This window comes from Centroberyx gerrardi, chromosome 11 (assembly GCF_048128805.1).
Source record: "Centroberyx gerrardi isolate f3 chromosome 11, fCenGer3.hap1.cur.20231027, whole genome shotgun sequence".
NCBI lineage: Eukaryota > Metazoa > Chordata > Actinopteri > Beryciformes > Berycidae > Centroberyx > Centroberyx gerrardi.
In genome coordinates this window covers 10,849,382-10,867,338 of record NC_136007.1, presented here as the reverse complement: position 1 = coordinate 10,867,338, position 17,957 = coordinate 10,849,382, and the positions used below count along the sequence as shown (strand labels likewise).

The 17,957-nt window shown below is 41.0% G+C and overlaps 1 protein-coding gene across 3 annotated transcripts; it reads left to right on the top strand.

The window, feature by feature from the left end:
• Positions 1-1,721: 1,721 nt before the first annotated feature.
• Positions 1,722-17,247, top strand: LOC139914448 (four and a half LIM domains protein 1-like). Of its 3 annotated transcripts, XM_078286431.1 has the most exons (7): positions 1,722-1,792; positions 10,580-10,747; positions 11,874-12,037; positions 12,906-13,080; positions 14,183-14,352; positions 14,866-15,052; positions 15,966-17,247. In XM_078286431.1, exons 3-7 carry the CDS (start codon positions 11,882-11,884, stop codon positions 16,118-16,120), a joined length of 843 nt encoding a protein of 280 aa, XP_078142557.1. In that variant the 5' UTR covers positions 1,722-1,792; positions 10,580-10,747; positions 11,874-11,881; the 3' UTR covers positions 16,121-17,247. The 3 variants fall into 3 exon arrangements, with proteins under 3 accessions (XP_078142557.1, XP_071758877.1, XP_071758878.1); XM_071902776.2 differs by lacking the exon at positions 10,580-10,747 and having other exon boundaries at positions 1,728-1,792; XM_071902777.2 differs by lacking the exons at positions 1,722-1,792; positions 10,580-10,747 and adding an exon at positions 4,442-4,543.
• The last annotated feature ends 710 nt before the right edge of the window (positions 17,248-17,957 follow it).

Sequence of the window (17,957 nt, the reverse complement as noted above, 5' to 3'; positions counted from 1 at the left end):
TTCTACTGTGTGTGGATGTTTGACAGTTTATGGGACGTTTTAATCGTGAAATGTACATCTGCAACATGTGAATGTCTTTAATATGTGAACTTGGAGCATATATTCAAATTGACTTTTGGAGATTATGGGGAAAAATAATCTGAGATGTACTTAATTGATTTTCCCTGCCTTTGTCCTGAAGTTATTAACAGTGTCTCTTCAGTTCAGACATCTTGGGAGTGTACTGAAAAATAATAATAATAATAAAAAAAAAAAAATCAACTTCTTGAAATGGATCTTCTGTCTCTCCAAAACATGCATTGCATAACTATGCTTCCCTTTGGCAGCAGCCAGCATGCTCATTAGCTTATAACACTTCATGAATGAAAAGGACGCTGATACAAATGGATCCATCCCATCCCGTTCACAGGGTTTCTGTAGACTGAAATGTGTTAAAATGTCTTAAATCATAATATCTAAACTCTCTTATCTAAACGCTATTATAATGCTTCTGTTGGATACCGTTAAATATAGCGTTTAAGTCTTGAATTCAGTTTTAGGGCTCTCTAAAATATGGCATTTTTTTGGTTCTGTGTTTTTTCCGTTGACCAATCAGCACAGTTGCGCAGATAACAGTTGTTTTCACTTCCACCTTTATTTCATGTTTAATTGCGAAAATAAGTCTTCTCTTGCAGTCTCACCGCTATTAAATCTCAATAGACTTAAGTTTGACTTGATGAAGCTTGCAGACACCCTGAGTTTTTATTTCCCCCGCATATCCTGTACAGTAGGCTCTCCCCATGTACCGTGTACAGTTTGTTAGCTGATCGCAGTGTCAAGTCAGACCGAATAAAAACGACTTCCCGTAATCACTTTCAAAACAAAACCCTTATTGACTAACTTGCTCACTTGATTTTTCCCGTTAATACAAAATGCCAATGTGCAAATGAAGAATATATTTAAGAAGAAATCTGTAGAAAATGGGACTACACTTGTTTTTTTCCCAAATACATGAAACATACCCCTGTAGGATTATGGAAGAGGCCTATAAAAATTCACAAAGACTCCAACACAAAACGTAGCAGACAGCCTGTAAGAAAGTCTGTGCCTGTAAGAGTGTCTATTCTAATGTGATGGTGACAAAAATTAAATATAACCTGGAAAGACACTGGAGACATGTCACTCAACCATCAGTAATCACCTAGTGACCACCTAGTAACATTGTAGCAACCACTAGCATCACCAAGCAACCATATACTACCCAAGCAACCACTTGTAATCACCTAGTGAGCACCTAGAAACACCCCAACAATCACTAGTTATCACCTAGAAACCACATACTAACACCTTACCAACCATAGTTATCAACTAGCGACCACCTAGTAATACCCAACCACAAGTAATCACCTATCGACCATCTAGTAACATCTTAGCAGTCACTAGTAATCACCTAACAATAATGTAGTAACACTTAGCAACAACTAGTAATTGCCTAGCCACCTAGTACCTTAACAACCACAAGAAATCACCTAGCAAACTAGTCCACCTAGTCAAGAAGACTGCTGCTAGAAGCATGTTCACATTTTCTTGAGAAAATGTAGCCTAGCTAATCTAGTATTTATTTTTATTAAAACGTCACAAATTTTACGCTTTTATTTTGAAGGTGGAGTACTTCCGATCTAAGTGTGACTATTTGTCGACAGCTTGACACAGCTACAGTTTCTCTCTTCAACTGTCTGTCAGGAACTTGAACAGCAGTTCCGCTGCCTGCAAACAGCACAGAGACATCCAGCGCTGCATCATCGCATACCCGGTAGGTTGGAGGAAGGAGGTCGTTGTTTCTTTCTGTACAGATTATTTAAACCTTATGTTTGTTGTCTCCTGTTAACACTGTCAAGACTGAGCAAACGGGGCTATTTTATTTGAGCATGCAGTATTATGTGGTGTAATAACCTCCTTTGCCTCTAGACTCCGACTTGGTCTTATATCTTTGTATTAGCCCAGGTTTAAAAAGTGACAGACAAGAATATTAACATTATTTTTGACAAGACAGATCAGAGAAAATCAGTTCCGCTTTATAGACAAGCATAACCAGAATGACACTATAATACTGCTTTTCCAGTGTTTCATGTACCTGTGTGTGTCAGTGTGAACAGAGTAGCCTATGTCAGACAACTCTCTCTCTCTCTCTCTCTCTCTCTCTCTCTCTCTCTCTCACTCTCTCTCTCTCACACACACACACACACACACACACACACACACACACACACACACACACACACACAGGTGGTGTTTTGTGATTGCTTAAAGGACACGGCCTGTGTAGCTGAGACACAATGAGACCTCTCTTAAACTTCACTTACAAAGCATCTGATTTCCTGAAAGGAAACAGCCTTCAAGTTGTCTGGGGCGTTGGCTGTCTGTCTGTCTATGTGTGTGTGTGTGTGTGTGTGTGTGTGTGTGTGTGTGTGTGTGTGTCTGAGCTACAGTTACATGCTGACTTCTGAAAGCCTATCCTACTCCTGAAATCTGTTTCCAGTTAAGAGTTTTTTCACTCCAGGATGGAACCGCTGAGGCTGAGGCTAAAAAATGCATCACCAAGATCAATTAAAATTCCTGTACAGCTATTTTTCATTCTCCTTGTGTGTGTCTGAGTGTGTGTATGTGTGTGTGCGTGTGTGTGTGTGTGTGTGTATCTTTGTGAGTGACTTATGGTTTCAGTGTTGCTTCCCCCAGCTATCATTATTCTGAAAGGAGTCATGAAGTAAACCAAGGACCCATATGTGTAGCTGACCTCTTTCTCTTACACACACACACACACACACACACACACACACACACACAAGCTTGGAGTGTAACAGATCACATATAGCAGGACTGTAACTGTAACTGTAATCCTTGACTTATCGGAAGGAAAAACCTGATCAGATTATTGATGCGTTAAAAAAAATGATTATCTCACTAAGAAACAAGGAGACATTTTTACTGTAAGATTATGGAAGCAAACCTCATATCAGACATTTTGAAATAATGCTTCATTATAGAGCATGATAGCAACACTATTAAAGTGACAGTCTGTAAATTGGAATAAATTGTTAGTTTAACCTCTAAAAAAAAATCTATCTAAAAGTCTAATCTAAAAATAAGCAGACAGCATTTCTGACTTTTAATAATCATGTGGAATTACTTAGAGTATTACATGTCTAAGCAGGTAATGAGTAATTTGTAACAGCACACACACACACACACGCACACACACACACACACACACACACACACACACACACACAGAACAAGTAAACCAAGAGCCATATGTGTGACTGTGACTGACCTTTCGCTACCAGACACACACCAGCAGGCCGGAGGGAGTTTTTGTTTTAGTCCGTGCCACTGCCTGCCTGCCTGCATGCGAAAGAAATTACCATGAGCTCAGCCTAATAAAATACATCATAGGCTCATAAAATTTTATGCAGTTTGTCTGACTTCACGTCATGGTAACTGCGTTATGTTTTGCCTCTTGTGATTTTAATAGGCTAGAATGTAAATGCAATACAGACGTTGTTTATTTTTTTTTTAATTGATCCCCAGTGGGAAAACTTGTGCTCAAGTCCAGTAGTTTTAGTGCTCTGACAGGACGAAGGTGAAGTCGGCCTTCACTGACAAAAATGGCAGTGTATCATCATTTACCTGCGGCCATAAAATCTACTCCATTGTGTTTGAAGTGTGCCGACTGGCTGTGAAATCGATAGAAATAAGGCAGACAATGTCAACTATTGGTTGTTTCTGGATGTGCTTTTTGTGTTATGTGAGAGGAAGGAAGGAAGGAAGATAGATAGATAGATAGATAGATAGTTAGATAGATAGATAGATAGATAGATGGATAGGTAGATAGAAATCATCCTGGATCCAGTTTTATAATCACACATACAACTGCAACGATTAGATTACAGCATTTAGGGGTACTGTAATGATGCTAATAGATGTGAATATTACATTGATTTTGAGTTACCGTAATGATGGGAATAGGTGTGAATCTTTCAATTCAACATTATCCTCTAAAGAGTAACTAAACCCCAAACCCAAATCTGTGTAAAGCCTGACATCTAATGGTAAAAAGCATGCAATTGCCATCTGCTATTGGCTGATCTTTGATGCCAGGTGGTGTCACCACCTGTTGTACTCTATAGACACGCACACACAGACACACACACACACACACAACAATACACAGAAATGTATTGTTGGAATTATAGTCGTGGAATTGAAAATTGGTCATCCATTTCTGTTCTTTGCCTCCATGCTCTGTCTCTTATGGTTTTTAGTTTTGTCAACTGTTCTGATCTGAAAGTCAGAAGGGGTGGAGAGAGAGAAAGAGAGAGAGAGGAGAGAGAGAGAAGAGAGAGAGAGAGAGAGAGAGAGAGAGAGAGAGAGAGAAGAAGGGGATGGGACTAGGGGAGAGTGCGAGAGAAAAGGGGGTGAGTGGGGAAACAGAAGGGAGTGTGTAACTCATATGAAGAGAGAGAGAGAGACAGGACGGGACAGGGAAGGCGAGGTAAATTAAATGGTAAGTACAGCTCACTAACAAGCTGTGTGTGCGTTGCTCCGGTGGTTCTGAGAGCATCTGGTAAAGCGATCATGTCTGTCGATCCATACAGATGCCGTTCAGATCCCATTGTGCTGCAACACGCCGCGCCGCTTTGGCCTCGACTCTGCGAGGCATAAATCTGTGTTGTATCTGCAGCAGGGCTCTCGTCCGGAATGTGGCTCGCTTATGCCAAATAAAACAATTATCTGACTTTGAACGCCAGTGTGGAGCGCAAATGTTTGGTTGAACTCGCTGCTCAGTCTGGAATACTGCTGTATATTTACTTTTGAGATAGAGTGGATCGGTGTTACGGGTGGGAATCGCCACAGCGCTCCCACTGCCATGTTGTTATGACACTTGGGCCACGACTGTGATCCTTCATTTTTAAGTATGAAGAGCTTCTGCTGCATTATGTTATGATGGGACACTTTGGGTTTCTTTCACTTGACTGCAGTACAAATCTTAAAGGAAAATTCCACCTTCAGATACTCTTTCACATATCATCAGTCTGTGATGTTCAACGCATTCCAGGAGTTATCCTGTGATGAAGTGTTGTTATTTACTTTTTTGGTGTAACCACTTTCACTCAACCTGCCTCGTCTACTTCTGCTTCAGTTGAAGTAGTCGTGATTTCCTACATTTCCCAGAATGCCCTTTGACAACCCCCCAGAGAACAGGAATGGACTTGTTGCGTTCAATCAAAGGTTGGAGTTTGGACATATAAGTATAGCTAGCCAACTAGTTTCTAACCAACTAGTTCCAACTAGAGCCTCTTACTCAAAACACAACATGTCTTGTTGCTGCATTGCATTCTGGTCTATTGAGGCTTCTGTCAGTGGAGAAGTTGGTCTCTCTGCTTCTTCTATACAATGGGTTTCTACCTGTATGATTGTTGAACGTCGGTGCAAAATGGCGGCTCTAGAAAGAAGCCCTCGCTCTTTGATTCTGAGGGACTGACGCCAAAACCTGACAATTACTGTTGATGTTTTAGATCGCTGGAAATTGTTCTACTATTAATCTCCACTGTAGCTCCGCTGGAAATATCTCAAAATGATTTCACATCATCTATGTTATCCACAGGAATAAGTGAAAAATACACCACCAAACAACTAAATGGACTCAGAAATGCAAAGTACATCGCCAATAGCTGTTCAAGTGTTTTAGGGTGGACTTCTCCTTTAAGTGTTATCTCTTCAGGCAATAGGATGTCAAAAATAAATAATGTAAAATCCATATTACACCTACTAATCTTCAAACATCTCTCAGACTTTGAAGCATTTCTTCCACATCCATCATCTAACAGAACATTATGCGGTTCTCCATGTATAGACTTGAGATTTGAACAAAAACACTGCGACTTGGCAAGTCGGCATCGGTGTTTGAGTATCGCAATATTATATTCCACGCCTAATCTAGTGAGGCTGCCATGCTACCAAGTCCAGGATTGAAGGGATTTGCAAAGACAAGCCTGCATGGAAATGGCGTTGGCATGAATCACACCTGCAGCACACTGAGCAGAACATGAGCTCAGTCAGTGTTTAACGCTCATGTGAATCCACGGACATTGATGCTATATTTATGTTGACAAATTTAGCAGTGGCCAGTACAATCAACGCAGGTTGTGCTTTTACTGACCCGAGGTTGTGTTTATGTTGCGTCTGCGTTGTGGTGTGTGTGTGTGTGTGTGTGTGTGTGTGTGTGTGTGTGTGTGTGTGTGTGTGTGTGGCTGGACTGTGCCAACTTCACCGTTCTGATGGAGACTTCCTGTTTCTCAGCTTTCCACTACATTCTTCAGCGATAAGCTCATGCCAACACACACACACACACACACAGACATACGCAGATGGTGGGCTCGCGCGCGCGCGCACACACACACACACACACACACACACACACACACACACACACACACTGTTTCCTCAGCTGGAAGAGTGCTGTAGACGCTCTACATTCTACATCACATTAATTTCGCTCTCTTCTCTTTTACTTAATTGCCTCACCAAGTTTTTGTCCTGCTTCCGTGTTTCTCTGTCTTCTGCTTTCTCTCTCTCTCTCTCTCTCTCTCTCTCTCTCTCCATGTGTTTTAAATGTGTGTGAGTTTTTCTTCTCATCCACATAACATGATGTCACCTCTCCATGTTCTATTTTTATACTGTCGATCTCCCACCGCTGTGTGGCTGCTTTGGGTTTGGGGTTTGGATGAGGAGCAGCACCCAGCTCTAATTGTAATTGTCAGGTGCATAAAACTCAAACTGAGGTGGGAAAGGGAGAAGGATTGAGAGGGAGAGAGAGAGAGAGAGAGAGAGAGAGAGAGAGAGAGACAGCGAGAGAGAGAGATGAAGGGAAGGAAGAATAGTTTTGAATTCTTCTGAATCCAGTGGCTGCAACCAGCATGAGTCTGTACACATACACAAGCACAAACAGCTGCCTGCATGCACACGCACACACACACGCGCGCACACACACACACGCACAGTTGTCCTTGGCTGCTGCGCTGCCTTCCACCCTGGCTCCAGATTCGGCTGTGTGACCCAGCTTAGAAAACAGGACTTCATTTCCCATACAGACCCTCACTTACTGTTTCCATGGTGATTAAACAAGGTTTTGTTTTGTATTGTCATTTGGATGAAATATGATGTATGAATGTGAGGGTATGACACAATGAGGACATTTATTGCAGAACAACAAAGTGAAACATGTAGCAACACCGTCCTCGCAGCTCTTTGACGTCAGTGAAACCTGCTGCACTTTCCTCCTAGCTGTGTGTTATACTGTGTTGCTTCCTGTCAGCCATTGTTTGGCTCCCATGGCGATCAGATAACATTTAGACGATGCTGATAGCCACTTAGGGTATGACTGTCGTCTGCTCTGTAGGCGGTAGGCTACCTAATGTAGGCCTGTGCTGTGGCTCACATCTACGGAAGAGTATTAGGGCCATTGTAGATGAGGGGGGGGTCAGTCAGAAATTTGCAGGAAAAAACCACTGAAAATTGTGAGGAAAAATTCGGAATTTCTGAGATTAAAGTCATAAATTTGCGAGAGAAAAAAAATCTTCTTGCAAATTTCTGACTTTAATCTTAGAAATTCAGAGTTTTTTCTCAGAATATTACCCCCCTCCCCCCGGCTGCGGTAAAAAAAATCACCTACAATGGCCCCAATTCTCTTCCATATACATCTCTAGTTTCTCTCAATGGTGAAAAAGGTTAATCTATGCTGGGACAGGAGGCAGGGAAAAGGAGGAATTCATTTTCTTAATTACTGTAAGGAGATGAGGCAGATGAACAAGAGATGAGGATGGGTTGAAAACAGGGTTCCAACCTGGGACAACCTGGGTTCCAACCCGCCCCATCTCCGTTGAGCTGAGGATGATGGGTAAGATGAAGAGTGTGTGTTGCCTTTGGCCGGCTGCGCTCGCTGCCTTCCAATAGAGAAATATGAGTTCACCTCACCCAGTCCACAAACAGAGCAGCTGCTGGGTCATGCATGAATCAATAATGAATTAGCAGGATACTGAGAGGAGAGTATGTACCGTACAGGCACCCACACAGTTGTCTGTCGTCAGCCGTTAAATGTTACCAAAATGTCTAATGATTCAAATGAAATTAAGATGCAGCCAATCAGTAAACATCCAAATATTTCTGTCATACAGGAGCTTCAGGATACTGTTGGAGTAGTTCCAAAACATCCTAATTTTGTCCTAAAGTGGACTGTTTATCTGTCCTTATAACTAGGGTTAGACTGATATATTGGGCCGATATTGAGCCTTTTATGAAATATCGGATATCGGCCAGCCATGTCGTCCACTGCTGATATAATGAAGTTTTCTCCCTGATCACAGCTACATAAAACCTGTCTGTAAAACCTGCAAATTGAAACCTGAAATTTTATTTTCTTTCGTTCTATTCATTCATGCAATTGTTACATTTTGTTTTTTGTAAATTAATTCTTCATTTAAAGGCCTAATGTTCCCCAGAGTTCCCCCTACCATTGAATAGGTGCGGTGGCTCCTTCTGCCTTAAAAAGCTGCTAACCCACCTAGAAAGAATTCATTAGTCTGGGTTTCAGTGGAGAGTTTTAGTGTCGCATGATGGTCTAAATGCTGTTTCAGAGGCTTTTTCCCTCTGAGAGGAATGAAATCCTATGGGAAACACTGGATACTTGTAATTTTTTGCCATTAAAATGGTCAAATTTAAAGACATTGAATAGCGCCACGAAACGTCAGCTATCGGCAACGTCAGTCTAAAAATATCGGTATCAGCCTTCAAAAACCCCATATCCGTCGAACCCTATGTATTAACTAATCCTTGACCCACCTCGGACTTTTGTTGAGAGGTTAAGGAGCGTTACAAGGAAAGGGAGGATGTGAAACTTTGTGAACGCAGCCCCAGAATCGACGTCAAGCCGATTCAGAGCCAAACCCAGAACACACTGGGTGAACTTCCTTATGGAGCCCCAATGAGGAGGGAAATGGTATAGTTTGTGGTTTTGTGGTTTTCTAGGGAGTGGTCCATGTTAGAACTGGGAGTGTGTGTGTGCGCGTGTGTTTGGTGGTTCTGTCAAAGGGCTGTCAACATTCCAGATCTCACCACATTAGTCATACCAGGCATTCCTTTTTGGGCTCACCTCACTGCACACACACACACACACACACACACACACATGCACGCACACACACGCGCACAAATCTGATGCACACAATACAGTAGAAGCATGCATGGACATAAACAATCTGCACAAACATGCATGCTTTGTCTCTCTGACACACAAGCTCTCTCTCTCTCTCTCATTCACACACACACACACACACACACACACACACACACACACACACACACACACACACACACAAGCGCACGATTCTCACAGCAGTTTAGCAGAATTCCCCATGGTCAGTCAGCGTGAACTTCATGTGGGAAATAACTCGGTAAACAGACTTTACCCATCTCCTCCTCTATATTTCACTCTGTGTGAGTAGTTGCTTCTACCCATTTTGTCGTTTTTTTGCCGACCCTGTAATCACAGATCCATGTCGGAGACTTATGGTGATGAACATGGTGATTTGAGTTCTATCTTTAGGAAGGTTATGTGGCGGCGTATTTTAGGGAGAGTGATTATTTGACTTGCTCGGTGGTGTGAGAAATGGGTTACTTCGGAGAAACGGCTTCTCCCCAGTGTTGTAGAACTCCAGTCCCAATTTTGATGATTCGCGACTCGACTCAGACTTGAATATTGACGACTCGGACTTGGACTCGGACTTGAATATTGACGACTCAGACTTGGACTCGGACTTGAATATTGACGACTCAGACTTGGACTCGGACTTGAATATTGACGACTCAGACTTGGACTCGGACTTGAATATTGACGACTCAGACTTGGACTCAGACTTGAATATTGACGACTCAGACTTGGACTCGGACTTGAATATTTAGGACTCAGACTTGGACTCGGACTTGAATATTGACGACTCGGACTTGGACTCGGACTTGAATATTGACGACTCGGACTTGGACTCGGACTTGAATATTGACGACTCGGCTTGGACTCAGACTTGAATATTTAGGACTCAGACTTGGACTCAGACTTGAATATTGACGACTCAGACTTGGACTCAGACTTGAATATTTAGGACTCGGACTTACTTGCACTAACGACTTGAACTTGGTACTCGACCACCTTAAACATCGGCTTCACATCTTTTCAGCGTAATGTAAATTGTATCAGATCGTCTGGTTGGTAAACAGTCTAGTCCTACATGTAGACAAAGGCTGTGAAAATGTATCTTACAACACACCCACTGATAGGAGGAAGGTAAAACTGTTAACTGTTAAAATACAACAGCATGATGTTACAATTTCCACATTTGCTTCCTCATTTTTGGTCTGTTTCGAAACAAATCAAAAAACAAATGAAATGGACTTAAATCCACAACTTAGAGTCACTATTCTAACTACTAGACTAGCTTTTAATGTGACAGATTTTAATTTTTTATTTGTTGTTTTTAATTTGTTTTAGAATGGATTTCTTGAACTCAAACTGGTTACTCGGACTCAAGTACTGAAGACTTGAGACTCAACTTGGACTTGACCTTGGCGACTCAGACTTGGATTAGAACATTGGGACTCAGCTCTGACTCGAGGCTTGGTGACTCGACTGCCTCTAGCCAAAGAAACTTACAGCACAGTGAGGGAATTCATATTCATATTTGTCTTCTTTGAGACGCCTCAACTTTTTGAAATAAGACAGATCACTCTGTTATTATCAAAATGTCAACATTTGATTCAAGAAAACTCTTGAAACAAGTTGGTTTGCAACTGAAGCTATATCACAATTCAATACCAGATTAAAAGACTTGTTAAGCTTTTGCCATGCAATTGTATTCTTGGTCATTTGTCCTTCCCTCCATATCAGTTTATTGTCCAATTTATCAGTCATATGACCTGCCCTATCAGATAGAGATAAGATGTATGAATGTGGAGGAACATGTGCAGCTGAGACAACTGTAGCTTGTCATGGTCACACACAGAATACATAAGCACACTTAACATGCATGTTGTGCACATATGCAAACACACAGATGGACACAAAGACACACAGAAACCCACAGAAACATACAGAAACACAGACATGCACACCTGGTTGCTTTGCTTTTACACAGAACAAACAGTTCACTGCTAATGTTCTTGTGTCAGAGTGGGAAATGAAAGACATCTTATCAGCAAATCACTTCAGTAAATATCATAGCCTAGTTTCTCTGAAGCCCTTTTGTGTGTCTGTGTGTGTACCTTCCTTTTCTTCCTACTCATATACATACATCATATATGACGTGTATATGATGTATGTATGGTATATGACATGCATATATGGTATGTAAACCTCTTTCAGATATGCTTGTGATAAAGGGCTAGCCTAAATAAATAAACTTGACTTCCTTTTTTGTAGGTATTAGTACACCTACAGCGCCCCTATGTGGTGATTATAGGTAGTGTTTGCTCTTGTTTCAAGTTGTAGGGTGAAGAAAACAAGGCAGTAACATTCATACACCGCTGTAAAATGACAGAACAGCACACTATATTCAACATTAACGGATTATGGTTCGGTTTCTGATCTCCGACTTGATTCTTGATCTCATCTCATCATCATCTTTCCCCAATATTAGCTCCAGCAGGCACATACAGCCCCCTATTAAATAAAAACAAACACACAAAGCATCATGAACCGTGTCATTATTCACAACGATATCTGGATTTCTAGATCTCTTGTTCGATGACTTCATGGTGAAAAGTTTTTTACCTCTTGCTCTCTTCAGGTGTGACGATGGCAGAGAGCTCTCACTGTTTCTACTGTCGGGAGGACCTTGGAGGGAAGAGGTTTGTCCGCAACGAGGGCAAGCCGGTGTGCGTCCGCTGCCACGCCAAGTTCTGCGCCAACACCTGCGCCGAGTGCCATCGACCCATCGGCGTAGAGTCTAAGGTGTGTGTGACTGCTGTGTGTGTGTGTGTATTTGCATTCAGAGGAAGTTTTATATGAGCGTATGTACTCCATGTTGGGTCCATATACAGTGTGAGAGGGTAAAAACCGTCAATATTCCTTCTTTGCCCCTTTCCTTTCTTGCTCCCGCGCTTCAGTATCTCCTTTCCTGCCACCTCCTTTACATCCTTCCTCCCTCCATCACTGCTTTACTCCTCTCTCGCTGTTTTCTGTTCATCATACACCCACAGCACCAATTATCAGAGTTGGGGGCCATTCATGCATTGAATTGAGAATGCATGGTAAATTCCAATTCAGTTCCTGGAGTTGGAGTTGGAATGTGAATGTCACCCAGCTCTATGGAAACAGAATTGGAATTGGAATGACAGAAAACTGAATTCCATGAAATTCCATGAAATTCCACTTCTAAGAGAGTTTGTCTTGACTTGCTAAACATTATAAATCAAACATGAACCAAATAAAAGACAGATACAATTCGAATACATTCAGTCATAATGTATGTTTTACGATGACATGTTATGCATCAAATACCACCTGAAAGGCACTTTATCATTTTATGATATTCAGTATTGATAATATATAACATTATGTGTAATCTGTGGTAAGAAAAAACAAAAAACATGGAATTTCACAGAATTTCATTTGATTCATTTCAACTTCCTAAAATTCCAACTCTGCTTTCCCGTAGGTTTGTTCAAATTCCAATTCCTCAGTTGAACTGGAATTTATGAGTTAATTGATGAACTCACCCTAACCCTGTCAATCTCATGCCCCTCTGTCTCTCTTGCTTTCTCTCACTCCATTGCCTCGCTCCCTTCATCGATCTCTCCCCGGTTCCCTCCTCCACCAGGAGCTCGGCCATAAGGGTCGGCACTGGCATGAGGACTGTTTCCGCTGTGCCAAGTGCTACAAGCCGCTGGCCAAGGAGCCGTTCAGCACCAAGGACGACCGCATCATGTGTGGGAAGTGCTGCTCCAGAGAGGACGCCCCGCGCTGCCACGGCTGCTACAAACCTATCCTGGCTGGTGAGACTGATGTACCACACTGTTGTACCACTAACCCTGAAACTGTACTGTATTACTAGAAGAGTACTGCACTAGTACAGCACACTGCACTGTATTGTATTGTCCTGCTTAAAGGAATACACCAAGCTTTTGGGAGATTGGCCCATTGTTCAACTTACCAGTTAAGTGATAAGGAGATAGACACAAAAATGATCCATGTGTCCCCAGTAAATCATGTTCTCTATGCAAACACTTTAGCATACACTATGTTGAGTGACAGTAGGCGACTAGCATTATCTCAAAAGTGAGAAAATGAGAACTAGCAGCTCTAAAGCTAAATGTTCTCTAATCTTAAATGATATGTGACTAAGTCTGTCAGTCTTGTGTCTGAGCCTGGTAAAATTTACACTGAGCAGGGGATGAATACATGGTTGCTCACCTGAGATAGTGCCAAACCCTGGCTACATCAGCTGTGTAAGACATGATGTACAGCAAGCTGTTCACTATTGCAAAATCATTTCACATCAGGGTGTGGATTCACACCAGGGTGTTGAATCTTCCTGTCGGGACTTATTTTGAAATAATGACCAGCTCACCGTACATTATCCCACTTAAAGCACGGCTACTTACCAAATACATTTATCATTTGACACAAAATACTGATTTAAAATGATTTTATTACAAGCTAAAGTAATTTGCATGGTTCCAACAAAAAATAGTTCAGCAGGACTGCAACAATAGAAACGTTTGTATCGGCTAACGCCCTTGTTGGTTGTGTTCACTCTTGAGAACATCCCAACTGGCAAATACAAAATAATTTCTCATGAACAACTGACTGTATGAACAATGGTTTTTAAATAGAAAATATTTATATATATAAACTGTATAACTGTGTAGCGTACAATAAAGCTCATTGCACCAAACCCTTGTTAAAACTAGTAGAGTGAAGACTGTTTTAATTTGGAAATTGAGCCAGTCATGTTTGACTCAATGTACTCAATGTACTAATGTAATTTTATAACAAATTCTATATGGAGAGTTAACATTTTGCATTTGACTGCAATCACCAGAGGGCAACACGACTCTCTCTCTCTAATATCGACCCTTCTCTCGTCTTCTGCAGGCACAGAGAGCGTGGAGTACAAAGGAAACTCGTGGCACGATGAATGTTTCATCTGCTGCCAGTGTAAACGGCCAATAGGATCGCAGAGTTTCCTCTCCAAAGGAACGGATGTTTACTGCAGCCCCTGCCACGACAAGAAGTTTGCCAAGCACTGCGTCAGCTGCAAGCAGGTAACAGACCGACCCGCTGTCCTTCACACAAGACCTGAACTAAACAGATGAAACAAACTCTTTATTTCATCTTGAAAGGGGTTTGCTTTTTGAGACTGTGCATGTATTTTGCAGGCTGTATTGAGTCAAATATTTGAGCAGAATTTTTGTCCAGGTACGCTTCAGTTTTAATTATGACAGTTTTAATTTTGAGAGACTAGTAAGGTAAAGGCAGGGTAAACCAAGACAAAAGTCTAGAGGGAAAAATTATGATCTAACATCTAAAATGTTGAATTGTTATATCCTTTTGTTGCCTTGTAAGGCACTTTGTGACAATCATGTTTAATAAGTTTTAAAAATAAATTAGATTTTATTTGATACGGTCTTAGTGACTGTATCAAATATAATATTACCGCCAATAACACGTAGCTCTCTTCTCCTTTTCTCTCCTCTTCTCTTCTCTTCTTTTCTCTTCTCCTCTCTGTTCCTCTTCTTCCCTTCTCTTTCCTCACACCTCCTCCACTCTTTCTCCAGCCGATAACCTCAGGCGGAGTGAACTACCAGGAGCAGCCGTGGCACAGCCACTGTTTTGTGTGCAGCTCGTGTTCGAAGCCTCTGGCAGGGACCAGTTTCACCAACCACCAGGACCAGGTCTTCTGCGTCGACTGCTACAAGAGCTCCGTGGCCAAGAAGTGCGGCGGCTGCAACAACCCCATCACAGGTCGGTTCAGGTTCAAGACCATGGTTTTGTTGTCCCTAATAGGAAATCTGCAGCAAGGCATACAACACAATACATACTCAGAGTGCATACAAGGCACATTAAAATGAACAATGAACCAATGGAAAATACAGATGAAAGGACAGAGACTATACTGACTGGGAGATAGGCAGGCGCATACTGTGGATATCAAAAGTCTGCACACCCTTTTACATTTTTTTCCCAAGTTCATTTGGAATTAAAAACCAGCAAAATCAAGGTAAAAACAAAAGGCTTCTTATTTCTGACAACGTATAGACCTTTTTCACAAACATGGTTGACGTACTTCTGCAGGGTGTAGATCGGTTCTCCCCGCTGCCAGCAATGTTAAAAAGCCAACTTTCTGGCGCAGGTGTTGTCATTCACATATCTTAAAAAAAACTCTAAATATTGTGCCATTCAAAGCAGCTAAGGGAGTTAAAAATATAATGTACGTCTATGAAGGGCATCAATCACCACGCATTTCACTGGTTCAAGTATCAAAAAGATTCATCTGCACATCTCCTATAGTACCTGAACATTTTAAAGTTGAAACAGTAGATGAAGGAGTTTAACATTTTGGAGATACTACTACTACTACCACTATTATTACAATTACTACCAGTATTACTACTACTACTACTACAAAGAAAAAGAAGAAGAAAAGGGAAATAGTGGGAATAGCACGACTGCTGCTAGCCCACTAATAACAGAAAACCTTTTCCATATGCAGCGTTTCCATCAGTACTTTAACATCATCATAACCAATATCACCAATAAGCTTTTTACTTCCTGAATTCAAAAGAGCAGACAGGACAGACACAGGACAGGAACAGGGACATATATCACTCTGTATCTAACTCTCCTCTCCTCTCCTCTCCTCTCTCCCTCCATCCAGGTTTTGGTAAAGGAGTGAATGTGGTGAAATACGAGGGAAGCTCCTGGCATGAATACTGCTTCAACTGTAAGAGATGCTCCCTCAGTCTGGCCAACAAGCGCTTCGTAGCCAACGGGGGAGACATCCTCTGTCCCGACTGTGCCAACAAGCAGTGAAGGGACACGGCACCCGACCAGAGGAGTGCTGCTTCGACATGTGGCGTCAGACATCACACCGTGTCTTATATAGTCATCCTGCTTTTTTACTTAAAGTCCAAAGTTTCAGTTTCAATATTGACGGGCGGTTATATGTTAAATTGAGTTGAGTTGAAAGAGTTTATACATAACTGAACTGAAGTTTGAAATATTCCTGAGTGTTACACGTTTAAAGGAATACACCAAGTTTTTAGGAGGTTGGTCAGTTTACCCATTAAGCGAGAACATAGACTCCAAAACCTCCGGCGCTCCATGCTAACACTTTAGCATACACTGTGTTGAGCGATAGCAGGCGACTAGCATTATGTCAAAATGGGAGAAAATGAGAACTTGTAGCAGCTCTAAAGCTAAATGGTAAGTCATCTTAAATGATATGCGGCTAAGTCTGGCAGTTTTTTGTTGGAGGTCGGTAATAGTTACATGAAATAATGATACAACAATAACATACTGTTTTGAACTACCAGGAACTACTTTCCCTGTTTCCATAGGAAGTGAAGGTGGTGAGCGATGGGAGACTGTGTACAGTTTAAAAAAATCACTGAGCTGAGGATGAATACGTGGCTGCTCTGAAATAGTTCCAAAAATAAACCTGGCTACATCAGCTATATTGAATTAATGATGTTTAATTTTTAAAATATAGGAATCTACAGACCATATTATAAAAAAAAAACAATACATTTTTATTATTATTAAAAGGTCAGTCTTAAGGTCAAAGGTCAAAGATAATGTTACCTACTATCACTCAACATAGTGCATGCTGAAGAGTTAACATGGAGCACTGGAGCGTAAAGTTCAATTTCATAAAGGGTTTAGAAATCAATGCTTTTTTTTTTTTTTTAACTCAACTCTCTTATGTAATATAGAGCTGCTTTGTCTTGGTAGAAAAATCATTTCTTGTGTTAGTGGCTTTTATGTCAATGTCAACTTGTGAAATTTTGTATTATTTTTAAAAGGTGATATTATTTTCTTATGACCAAAAAAAAAAAAAATCCTAATTATAAATTGAAAAAAACAAACAAAAAAAGCAAAGTTCTATGTATATTTGTAATTGCCAAGGGATTATTATGCTTACCATAGGTTATAAGTAACTAATCTTTCATGCACTTTTCTAAGCCATTTCACTTCTTTCAGTTTTACTTGTAAAGGGGAGAAGAAAATATCAAATTGGAATACATGAAGCAAACTGCATGCATGTTTTTACTGATCTGCTAAACTGAAATAAAGATTTTTACAAAGCTGAGCACAACCTTTGTTTTCTTGATTTAGTACACATTGATGCATGACAATGTATACTGCAAAAAACTAGCACATAGGAATTAAGGTTTTCAGAGCTTTCAAAATGTTCAAGGAATCTCAAACTCCTTTGTCAGTCGACTTCTGGTTCACTGTTTGGAAGAGCTGCTACCAAACATCCCAAGTTTGGTAGACAAAGACAACATTCATTCATTCAAACCTTTATTTAAACTCGAAGAACCATTGAGGTTGCCCTCATTTACAATGATGTCGAGTTACAGACAAGATAAAAGTTAAAAATAAATAGGACAAGACATAGATGAGAATAAAGAAAATCAATTAAAACAGTTACACATTGCGGCAGGGAGGTTTGTGATCATGGTTTTAAATTGTCCATAAATTGTCTGCCAGAGAAGACCAACCCACTTTATCATACAGGATACAATGGTGAGTCCCATAGCTGTCACCAGTAATAAATCTGAGGGCAGAATGATAGACCGTGTCTAGTAACATGATGATCTCCTAAAACGTCCTGAATTAATTTTGTCAGAAATTTGACAAGACA